Source organism: Trachypithecus francoisi, unplaced genomic scaffold (genome assembly GCF_009764315.1).
Source record: "Trachypithecus francoisi isolate TF-2019V2 unplaced genomic scaffold, Tfra_2.0 Lachesis_group20, whole genome shotgun sequence".
Classification (NCBI taxonomy): Eukaryota; Metazoa; Chordata; class Mammalia; order Primates; family Cercopithecidae; genus Trachypithecus; species Trachypithecus francoisi.
Genome location: NW_022681466.1, coordinates 17,214,942 through 17,227,291, shown reverse-complemented (window position 1 = coordinate 17,227,291; position 12,350 = coordinate 17,214,942). Strand labels below are relative to the sequence as shown.

The 12,350-nt window shown below is 46.6% G+C and overlaps 1 protein-coding gene across 9 annotated transcripts in view; it reads right to left on the bottom strand.

Moving 5' to 3' along the window:
• Window positions 1-8,647: 8,647 nt before the first annotated feature.
• The window catches only part of BRCA1 (BRCA1 DNA repair associated), a 101,008-nt gene continuing 97,305 nt past the window's right edge, over window positions 8,648-12,350 (bottom strand). For all 9 annotated transcript variants that reach the window (XM_033182854.1, XM_033182851.1, XM_033182859.1 and 6 more), the window contains 2 exons: window positions 12,281-12,341; window positions 8,648-10,147 (listed from right to left, as the gene is read on the bottom strand). In XM_033182854.1, coding sequence (XP_033038745.1) covers window positions 10,023-10,147; window positions 12,281-12,341 — 186 coding nt within the window. In that variant the 3' untranslated portion in view covers window positions 8,648-10,022. The remainder of the gene's footprint in view (window positions 10,148-12,280; window positions 12,342-12,350) is intronic.

Below are 12,350 nucleotides of genomic sequence, written 5' to 3'. Positions count from 1 at the left end.
TATTTATTTATTTATTATTTTTTTTTGAGACGGAGTCTCGCTCTGCCACCCAGGCTGGAGTGCAGTGGCCGGGTCTCAGCTCACTGCAAGCTCCGCCTCCTGGGTTTACGCCATTCTCCTGCCTCAGCCTCCCGAGTAGCTGGGGCTACAGGCGCCCGCCACCTCGCCTGGCTAGTTTTTTGTATTTTTTAGTAGAGACGGGGTTTCACCATGTTAGCCAGGATGGTCTCGATCTCCTGACCTCGTGATCTGCCCGTCTCGGCCTCCCAAAGTGCTGGGATTACAGGCTTGAGCCACCGCGCCCGGCCGCCATTTTAAAATATACAATTCAGGTGCATTTAGTGCATTCACAATGTTGTGCAACTACCACCTCTGGACTCAGGTTTTATGCCCTCTGCCCATTCGATGCCCTACAGCCTTCAGCGGGACTGGGAAGCTGCTGAGGCCTCAGCAGAGCTGAGGACTAATGGAGGCTGGTGAATAGGCTGAGAAAAGCCCGGAGCTGGCCTGAGGTGAAGAGGTGATCCCCACGCTTTAGGATGACGTTAGAAGGCTTAGGGTTTGGTGGGAAGGGGACGTCACTGCCTTAGCCAGCACAGACCTGTGGCCACATTGTAGAACATTATTTTATTTATTTATTTATTTTTTTGACATGGAGTTTTGCTCTTATTGCCTGGGCTTGAGTGTAATGGCATGATCTCAGCTCGCTGCAACCTCCAGCTCCCGGGTTCAAATGATTCTCTGGCCTCAGCCTCCTGAGTAGCTGGGATTACAGGTGCACACCACCATGCCTGGCTAACTTTCTATTTTTAGTAGAGATGGGGTTTCACCATGTTGACCAGGCTGGTCTTGAACTTCTGACCTTAGGTGATCAGCCTCCCAAAGTGCTGGGATTACACGCATGAGCCACCACGCCGGCCCCAGTACATTCTTGCATTCTTGAATTTCCATGGGAACTTTTTTTTTTCCATCTTAATTTCTCAGGCATTAGAAACCAGAAGTGGCTTCTGTACAGATCTTGGTTTCCATAGCTTTCAGAGCTTCTGTGGGCTTGGGGATGATCCCGTCGGCAGGCTTCTCACTTTAGCAGCTGCAGAAGGCCCGGAGACAGCCCCACAGTCCTTTGCCTCCAGGAAAGACCTCCTGCCACCTAGAACCCTAGGAACAATCCTAGACTTTCTACCTAATGTGTACTAGCTTATTCCAGAGTCATATAGCCTAACAGCTGGGAAGAGCCTCCTAAGTTGAGTTTCTCTTGCTAATACACTGTCATTTGATTTTATATGACTTTTTTTTTTTTTTTTTTTGAGATGGAGTCTCGCACTGTCGCCCAAACTGGAGCGCAGTGGCCAGATCTCAGATCACTGCAAGCTCCGCCTTTTGGGTTCACGCCATTCTCCTGCCTCAGCCTCCCGAGTAGCTGGGACTATAGGCGCCCGCCACCTCGCCCGGCTAGTTTTTTGTATTTTTTAGTAGAGACGGGGTTTCACCGGGTTAGCCAGGATGGTCTGGATCTCCTGACCTTGTGATCCGCCCAGCTCGGCCTCCCAAAGTGCTGGGATTACAGGCTTGAGCCACCGTGCCCGGCTGACTTTTTTTTTTTTTTGAGATGCAGTCTTGCTCTGTCTCCCAGGCTGGAGTGCAGTGGTGTGATCTCAGCACACTGCAAGCTCTGCTTCCCGGGTTCACGCCATTCTCCTGCCTCAGCCTCCCCAGCAGCTGGGACTACAGGTGCACGCTGCCATGCCTGGCTAATTTTTTATATTTGGTTTTATATGACTTTCAAGAGAAGATGGCAAACATCTGCTTACCTGTGTGTCTGTTACCTTGGATTCACCCTCTCTTCCCTCATCTAGGACGTGCAATAATGTTTTAAACACACACACACACACACACGCCCTCTGGAATTAACCAGTGCCAACTGCTGCAGCACTGCAGAGAAAAACACTCTATAGTCACAAACTTCCCATTATCTTCCAGTGCATATCTCCGTTCAACTGGAGTCCAGTTAGTTGACTCTCTCCCAGACATAGCCCAGACAGCATAATGAGGGCATTTCCATCTGTGGCCTAATGAATAGGGACTCCTAGGCTAGTTATTTCCAGGTCTGCCACCAGCTCACTGAGTGACCTTTGACAAGGCCCTGGACCTGTTTTAGCACCTATAAAGTGTGGTTAGCAATTTTATCCTAGTGAAGTGGGAGAGACGATGGCTGGGCTAATGCTTTGAACCTGCAAAGAAATCATCATGAACACCATAATTATTTCCCCAGTTATTGCAGCAGCAGTCTCTCTGTCTGCCTTGAATGTCCATCATGGCGAAGACCTTGCTGATGGATAGGGGAAAATGTTATTCTGTCTGGGTGGACATTGGTCTAATTATTTACAAAGGGGTAGTAGACTACAGGATAGGCAAAAGAGAATCAAAGAGGCCGGGTGTGGTAGCTCACGCCTGTAATCCCAGTACTTTGGGAGGCCGAGGTGGATCACCTGAGGTCAGGAGTTCGAGACCAGCCTGGTCAATATGGTGAAACCCTGTCTCTACTAAAAATACAAAAATTAGCTGGCGTGGTGGCGGGCGCCTGAGATCCCAGCTACTCGGAAGGTTGAGACAGGGAGAATTGCTTGAACCCTGGAGGCAGAGGTTGCAGTGAGATTGCACCATTGCACTCCAGCCTGGGCAACAAGAGCGAAACTGTCTCAAAAAAAAAAAAAAAAGAGAAAATCCTTAGGTTGTGGGTTTAGAAGGAGTCATTCTTGGACACTTAGATCCCTTATATTGTTTTTGGAGTAAGTCAGGATCATAGAAAAATGGGCAAAAGGCATTAAAGATAATTAGCATTCCAGAACATGGCTAATTTTCCAAAGGTCTTGAGAGTGGAACCAGTAGTTGGATAAGCCCTTCAATGCACTGAGTCCATTCATTCATCCTTTACTTCATTCATTCAGGAAAAACTCATTGGGTGCCTAACAAAGTATCTGCTAGTTACAGAACTGGGTTATATCAAAGATAAAATAATTATGGTCATAAGAGATTATAAGGACCTTCTAGTCAAATAGAGGATAAAATATGCACACAAATAACTTCAATTGAATAAAGTGTCACAAATAAAGCAAAACTTCTGGAGTATTCTAAGTGGGGAGAGATTCTGGCCTAGAAAACCCAGAAGGCTCTGTAGGGGTGAGGGGGCAGGATTGGGGCCTGTGGAGATGGCAGATCAGGACTTGCCTAGTAGAACATAGAGTATGAGCAAACTTTATGGGTTCCTATATTTGGTGACCAGGGTGCCTGAAAAGGAGCAGCGGGTAAGGAATTGGAAAGGTTGAGTTTGGGCTTGGGATGGAAGATCTGGGGAGATTGGGTGGGGACAAAGGGTCAGAGATATGTATCCTTTCAGGACTCTCTTGTCTTTTCTTATCTCTCTGGATCAGGTGCTCCTTCCTCCAATTCTAGCAGCTGGAGGCTCTCACCTGGGCCTGTGGAATCTCCAGCGTTCGTTTTCAACTGGCTAAATCTTACTCAAGGCCCAAGGCCCAAGGCCCAGTTGAGATGCCTCCACCAGAAGTCTCCCACAACAGGCAGAGCCTGGCCCCACCACATGGCCCCAAAAGAACTTTTACACCAGAATTCTGTAAGTTTTCTTTGGCTTTCTTTTCTTGCCTCACTCATTCGATAGTAACCAATTTGAAGGTCAGAAATGGAGTTTTTCACCCTGTTTTGCATAGCTACACACATATACGCACACACAGACACACGCATGCCCATACAGAATACCACAGAACTGGGCACAAAGTGTCCCCTCAATCATTAACCTTATTGTTATTCATCGCCTCCCAGGACTGGTTCCCAGTGTAATGCACTGGAAAGAGCACAGGGCTTCAGCCTCACACAAATCTTTGTTTGAATCTGGCCCTCTCCTTTTGTTGTGTGACCTTGGGTAAGTTGCTTGACCTCTTAAAGCTTCATTTTCCTCATTTGTATGTGGGGAATAGTGCGTGGCACTTAGTAGAAGTGTGGCAAATGATAGTCATTAATGATTATTGTTGTTGCTGCTGAGAGCCAGCAAGATCAGATGGTCTACAGGATCCAGGGCTGGGTTTTCATTTTCCTTCCCTTTTAATTCAGTTGTCTTCTTCTCCCATCTGCCTGCTCTGTCAGTCTTTTCTGTTACTGTCTACGGGTCGGCCTGCATCTCCCTCCAGGCTGGCTTTCCCTTCTCTCCTCAGAGAGCTCAGCTGTTGCTGACTCTCATAGGGTACGGGTGTCTGTGCCTTGCGCACCATTAGTCAATAAATTACAAAATCATTTGTTTTATTTGTTCTTGTTACCTTGAGGGCTGTATGAAATTGCCTTTCTTTTGAAAGCCACATTTGCATATCTCTATGCTGGAGTCAAAGGCTGCAGCTGTGGTTTCAATACAATTTAAGTATTAATAAAACCTCCTAAACCTTTAGCTGTTTTTTAAAAAAGCAGTCTTGCCCTTCTGCTCCTAGATTGCTAATATAATTTAATCTTTGTCCCTTGCATTGTACAGCAGTCCCCCCTTATCTGCAGGGGATATGTTCCAAGACCACAAGTGGATGCCTGAACCCTCAGATAGTACCAAACCCTGTATATATGATGTTTTTCCCTATACATTCATACCTATGATAAAATTTAATTTATAAATTGGGCACAGTAAGAGATTAACAACAATAACTAATAAAATAGAACAAGTCAAACAATACTCAGAATGGTGTACAATTTAAAACTTATGACTTGTTTCTGGAATTTTCCTTTTAATATTTTTGGACCATGGTTGACCATAAGTAACTGAAATCAAAACCATGGATAAGTGGGGGGACTACTGTCTTTGCTTAAAGGACCTTTTTGAAGTTAACTGAAGTCAGCTGTTGCAACCATGTAGCGAACCACTTACAGCCCACAAACCTTTTTTTTTTTTTTTTTTTTTTTTTGAGGCGGAGTCTCGCTCTGTCTCCCGGACTGGAGTGCAGTGGCCGGATCTCAGCTCACTGCAAGCTCCGCCTCCCGGGTTTACGCCATTCTCCTGCCTCAGCCTCCCGAGTAGCTGGGACTACAGGCGCCCGCCACCTCGCCCAGCTAGTTTTTGTATTTTTAGTAGAGACGGGGTTTCACCGTGTTAGCCAGGATGGTCTCGATCTCCTGACCTCGTGATCCACCCGTCTCGGCCTCCCAAAGTGCTGGGATTACAGGCTTGAGCCACCGCGCCCGGCCGCCACAAACCTTATTTATCCTTAACAAGCCCAAGATTCACTACAGACAAAAGAATAGACCACAGGTAACATTTATATACCAATTAGCAGCCCCTTACACTAAGCCCATTTGTTCTCAAACTTGAGCCTGTTGCAGAATCACAGGTTGCTGGCCCCACCTAAGTCTGGGATTCACTGAGTCTGGGAATTTGCATATCTAACAAATTCCTAGGTGATGGTGTTGCCCCCTTACACTCCTATCAGGGGATCATGCTTTGAGAACCTTGCACTGAACTGTAATGTTAAGCTGTCACATATCATTTTGAGGTTTTTTTTTTTTTTTTGAGATGGAGTCTCGCTCTGTCGCCCAGGTTGGAGTGCAGTGGCCGGATCTCAGCTCACTGCAAGCTCTGCCTCCCGGGTTCACACCATTCTCCTGCCTCAGCCTCCCGAATAGCTGGGATTACAGGCGCCCGCCACCTCGCCTGGCTGATTTTTGTTTTTCATTTTTAGTAGAGACGGGGTTTCACCGTGTTAGCCAGGATGGTCTTGATCTCCTGACCTCGTGATCCGCCCGTCTCGGCCTCCCAAAGTGCTGGGATTACAGGCTTGAGCCACCGCGCCCGGCCCATTTTGAGTTCTTGAAACCATGTCTCCACAGTTCATATTCCCCAGCCACCAGAGTTGGGGGGATGTCTCTAGATCTCGATTCCTTCTAGTCCCTTAAACAATTGCTTACATTCTCCTCCAGACACTCAGGATCAGCTCCCTCTACACCTCCCCAATCCCTGCTCTCCATGGGAGCTGTTTCTAGTTTTCCTTAATTTTCTATTTGGCCAGATTAGTTTCTTTAATTTTCTCCTTGTTATAGGCAGAGTTACCGGTGTTCAAGAGTACCAGGCATCACTATAGTGGAGGGGGCTGCCGGCTCAGCCATTTTCCAGTAGTCTTTGATAAGTGAGCCCCCACATTCCCTGGGTAGCTGGCCCCATTCTCTGGGGCTTCTTTGCATAAATCTGCAGCTCCCCTCATCCTGCCATTCTCTGTGTGCCGTCTGCCTCTGGGGCTGACCTTATCTGCTCCTCGCAGCCTTCAGAGGACACATTCTGGGCAGCTTGGCTCCTTCCGCTCCAACTACCCCAACACTGATTCCTTTCTTTTTCTCCTGCATGTTTTTGAGGCGATACTTTGTTGATGATTCTGGTTGCATTTTTTAGGAGGGACATAATCTGCCAGAGCTCTTCTCTAGGCCCCCTCCCTGTGCCTGCATGATAATCCTTTCTCCTTCCTTTCCAGCTTGTTTGTAGAAGTTTGTTTTGTAAAATGAGATAAAGGCAGTACAGGAACCAGTTCCAAGTGCTGCTGTGCCCAGAGAGGGCTAGAGATTGTGGGGTGGAAAAGTGGGAGGACATCTTAAAGTCAGAGGTCAAAGGAATGTGGATTAACTCCATCCTCAGGTAGGACTCTATTTTTTTTTTTTTTTTTTTTTTTTAGTGAGACAGAGATTTACTCTTGTTGCAAAGGCTGGAGTGCAATGGCACGATCTCGGCTCACCGCATCCTCCGCCTCCCAGTTCAAGAGATTCTCCTGCCTCAGCGTCCCAAGTAGCTGGCATTACAGGCAAGTGTCACCATGCTCGGCTAATTTTGTATTTTTAGTAGAGACGGGGTTTCACCATATTGCCCAGGCTGATCTCGAACTCCTGAACTCAGGTGATCCGCCCGCCTCGGCCTCCCAAAGTGCTGGGATTATAGGCGTGAGCCACTGCACCTGGCCCCTCAGGTAGACTCTTAACCTGGGCCAGGCATCATGAGGTCAGGGCCTGAACTTGACTTTTGGGAAAGGTTATGCAGAACTTGAAACAGATGGGGCGTATATTTGTTGGTAGACCTTAGAGACAATTACAGAAAACTTTAATGTATTTTAGTCATCTTTGCTTTAACTCACTATTCCTGAAAAGGCAGGCTGTACTAGATGGATACCGCTTTTCCTATTAACCCAAAAGTGATGGGGTCAGAAGGCTGACGCCTGGCTTAGCCTCAAGGCCCAGTAGCACTCCTGCTTGCTTCCTGCCTGACTTTACTGCTAACACAGAGACTCATCAACTCGCTGGCAGGTAGACCGGGAGCTGGCATGGGCCCTAGGGAAGTCAAGCTGTAGGTGAGGATGAACTGGAAGGCTTTGACAACTAAGATACAGTCACAAGCTGGAAGGCCCGAGAGAAGTGGAAATAGTAGCCATGATCCACTCCTGTAAGACCCTTTGCCTGACATGGGGCTGCTTTTATTATCTCCTACCATGGCCCAAAAACGAAGTGAGTGCGAGTTCCCCTCAAAATCTAGTTCTCTCCCCAAATTCCCTTAAGGCTTGAACCTTCTGTCCCAGGGTCCAGTGACAGAGGGAGATGGAAAGCTGATGATGGGAACAGAAAGGTGGCTTTGGATCTTCATGTAGTCATTTATTAGCTGTGCAAATCTGAGTAAAATCTTACAAACAAGGAACTTGAGATTCAACTCCCATTTTTCCAATGAGGTAACAAATACCCACTTCATAGGGCTATGATAAAGACTGATATAAAATGTAATATTGGCAGTTAGCTCCATTTTCCCTATCTTCCTTCACTGTCTCCAGCAAATACAGCAGGACTGAATTGTGTGATGCCTTCATTCTCTTTGCTCAAAAAGGGTTCCAATCTCTGAGCAGTGTGAGGACCAGGAAATAATGATAGAGAATGTCATCTGTGGATTAAGCATGGTAAATACAAGTGGTAGGCAGAATTCTAAAGATGTCTTCCCTTGATTGCTGTCTTCTGGTTATTCAATCCAACACTAATCTAGGTACTGCTGTGAATGGACTTTGCAGCTATGGCTAAGGCTATGGACCTTAAAATATGAAGATCACTTTGGATTACCAGGTGGGTGCAATCTAATCACTTGAGTCCTTAGAAACAGAGACATGTCTCTGGAGGGAGTTAGAAAGATGCAGCAGTCAGCAAGATTCAGTGTGAGAAAAACTTGACCACCCATTGCTGGTTTTGAAGATGGAGGCAGACGGACCAGAAGCCTAGGAATGTGGGGAACCTCAAGAAGCTGAGAATGATGCCCAGCCGACAGCCGGTGGGAAACAGGGATCTTAGTTCTAAAACTGCAAGGACTTATTCCCAGAGCCTCTAGAAGGGAAAACGCCCTGCAACACCTTTATTTTGGCCTCATGAAACCTGAAACAAAGAAACAGTTGAGCCACCTCAGACTTCTGACCTTGCAACAATTTGTTTTGGTAGCAACAGGAAATACAAAAGGTATTTAAGCTGCCTCAATAAATCCTAAGAGGTAGATACTATCATCACCCCCATTTTACAGAGGAGGAGACTGAAGCACAGTGAAAAGGCTCTGAGATAGTCAGTTGGTCTAAGTCTCAAGAACAGTCATTCATGGTGGAAGTGTTTGCTACCAAGTTTATTTGCAGTGTTAACAGCACAATATTTACAACACGTATTTTGTACAATCAAGTCTTCACTGCCCTTGCATACTGGGGGGCGGCTAGGGAAGACCTAGTCCTTCCAACAGCTATAAACAGTCTGGATAATGAGTTTATGAAAAACACTTTTTCTTCCTTCAGCAAGCAAAGTTATTTATGAAGCTGTGTGGTTCAGCAATAGGGAGCAAAGGGAAAAAAATTACCTCAAAGAAAGCAACAGCTTCCTTCCTGGTAGGATCTGTCATTTTATAGACATGAAATATTTATGCCAGAAGTCTTATATTTTAAGAGGAATGGGTTATATACCAGAGCTACAACAATAAACATTTTACTTATTACTAATGAGGAATTAGAAGACTGTCTTTGGAAACCGGTTCTTGAAAATCTTCTGCTGTTTTAGAACACATTCTTTAGAAATCTAGCAAATATACTTCAGAGTTTTATAAATCTCTTCTAGTTTCATATTCCTTTTTGTTTTGAGTCACAGTCTCACTGTGTCACCCAGGCTGGAGTGCCGTGGTATGATCTTGGCTCACTATAACCACTCCACCTCCCGGGCTCAAGCGATTCTTCTGCTTCAGCCACCTGAGTAGCTGGGATTACAGGTGTCCACCACCATGCCTGGCTAATTTATGTACTTTTAGTAGAGATGGGGTTTCACCATGTTGGCCAGGCTGGTTTTGAACTCCTGACCTCCAGTGATCCACCTGCCTCACCCTCCCAAAGTGCAGGGATTACAGGCGTGAGCCACCATGCCCAGCCTTCAAGTTTCATTTTCATTTCTAATAACTACCTCAGAATTTCCTCCCCATTGTTCCTCTCCAACATTTGAGAACTACCCAAGGACTATTCTGATTTTAAGTCACATAATCCATCCCAAGTACTCTCCTTCTATTGAAGGGTCTGACTCTCTGCCTTTGTGAACACAGGGTTTTAGAGAAGCAAATTTAGGGAAATCAGCTGTTCTCTTGAGGCCAAGCCACTCTGTGCTTCCAGCCCTAAGCCAACAGCCCAAATAGAAAGAATAGGGCTGATAAATAATGAATCAGCATCTTGCTCAATTGGTGGCGTTTAAATGGTCTAAAATCTTCTCAGGTGAAAAATTACCAAAATTTTGTGCTCATGGCAGATTTCAAAGGGAGACTTGAAGCAGAAAATCTTTAAGGGACCCTTGCATAGCCAGAAGTCCTTTTCAGGCTGATGTACATAAAATATTTAGTAGCCAGGACAGTTGAAGGACTGAAGAGTGAGAGGAGCTCCCAGGGCCTGGAAAGGCCACTTCGTAAGCTCATTCTTGGGGTCCTGTGGCTCTGTACCTGTGGCTGGCTGCTATCAGTAGTGGTTGTGGGGGATCTGGGGTATCAGGTAGGTGTCCAGCTCCTGGCACTGGTAGAGTGCTACACTGTCCAACACCCACTCTCGGGTCACCACAGGTGCCTCACACATCCGCCCGATTGCTAGAGACAGAGAACACAAGCACCGATTAGTGTCAATTCATTCTCCTGGACCAGGTTCTAATCAATAGACTCCAGGGTCCTGGTTGTGTGAGTTCTTAGGATTAATGAGGTAGAAGCCAACTACTTTTTTTTTTTTGAGACGGAGTCGTGCTCTGTCATCCAGGCTGGAGTGCAATGGCGCAATCTTGGCTTATTCAACCTCCACCTCCTGGGTTCAAGCAGTTCTCCTGTCTCCACCTCCCGAGTAGCTGCAATTACAGGCACACACCACCACACCTGGCTAATTTTTGCATTTTTAGTAGAGACGGGGTTTCACAATGTTGGCTGGGCTGGGCTTGAACTCCTGACCTCAGGTGATTCACCCGCCTTGGTCTCCCAAAGTACTGGGATTACAGGCGTGAGCCACTACGCCTGGCCTTTCTTTTTTGAGACAGCCTTGCTTCTGTTGCTCAGCCTGGAGTGCAATGGCACGATCTCAACTCACTGTAACCTCCACCTCCCAGGTTCAAGCGATTCTCCTGCCTCAGCCTCCCAAGTAGCAGGGATTACAGGTGCCTGCCACCACGCCAGGATAATTATATTTTTCTTTTTTTTTTTTTTTGAGATGGAGTCTCGCTCTGTCACTCAGGCTGGATTGTGATGGTGCAATCTCAGCTCACTGCAACCTCCACCTCCCGGGTTCAAGCGATTCTCCTGCCTCAGTCTCCCAAGTAACTGGGACTACAAGTGCGTGCCACCATGCCTGGCTAATTTTTTTAGTATTTGTAGTAGAGATGGGGTTTCGCCATGTTGGCCAGGCTGGTCTCAAACTCCTGATGTCAGGTGATCCTGAGGCAGAAGAATCACTTGAACCCAGGAGGTGGAGGTGGCAGTGAGCCAAGACTGGGCCACTGCACACCAGCCTGCTGTGTGACAGAGTGAGACTCCACCTCAAAAAAAAAAAAAAAAAAAAAAGCAGTGCTTCAGGACATAAGGCCTGCTCTGAAGAGGCCCAAGGAGTGACTGGTGGTGAAAGCCCACAGCCTCTGGCAACCGTATTAACATGAACTTCAATCTGTTAAAGGAAAGCCACCAGGAAAACAGCACTGTAATTTAACAATGTGAAAATGTATGTGATATCTTAAGGAAAAAAGCAAAACAGTGTAATTATGATCACATTTTATAAAATACACATGTGCAGGGCTGGGCGCGGTGGCTCAAGCCTGTAATCCCAGCACTTTGGGAGGCCGAGATGGGAGGATCACGAGGTCAGGAGATCGAGACCATCCTGGCTAACACGGTGAAACCCCGTCTCTACTAAAAAATACAAAAAACTAGCCGGGCGAGGTTGCGGGCGCCTGTAGTCCCAGCTACTCGGGAGGCTGAGGCAGGAGAATGGCGTAAACCCGGGAGGCGGAGCTTGCAGTGAGCTGAGATCCGGCCACTGCACTCCAGCCTGGGCCACAGAGCGAGACTCCGTCGCAAAAAAATAAAATAAAATAAATATAAAATACACGTGTATATATATGCACATATGCCTGGTGGAATTTTATGGCGATCATCTCCAAGTAGTGGAATTACTGGGATTATTTTATTGTTTTTGTGTAAATTTATACTTTTTCTTTTCTTTTTGAGACACAGTCTCGCTGTGTCGCCCAGGCTGGAGTGCAGTGGCATGATCGTGGCTCACTGTAGCATCGACCTCCTGAGCTCAAGTGATCCTCCCACCTCAGCTTCCCAAGTAGCTGCGACTACAGGCATCTGCCACCAGACCCAGCTACTTTTTAAATTTGTTGTACAGATGAAGTCTCCTTATGTTGCCCAGGCTGGTCTCAAACTCCTAGGCTCCCACCTTGGCCTCCATCTTGGCCTCCCAAAGTGCTGTAATTATAGGCATGAACCACCATCCCCGGCCTTGATTTATATTTTTGTGATGAACATTCATATCTTACTCCCACCCCATGGAAACAGTTCATGTCTTACTTTTACAATATAAAACAAACAATAAAAACGTCAAAAAGACATTTTAGCCATTCATTCAACAATTATTCAAAATGTGCTAAGAACTGTGCTATTCAAGCACCAGGTAATGAGTGGTAAACCAAACCCATGCAAAAGGACCCCATATAGCACAGGTACATGCAAGCACCTTACCATGGAAGCCATTGTCCTCTGTCCAGGCATCTGGCTGCACAACCACAACTGGGTGGAAACCCTGGATTCC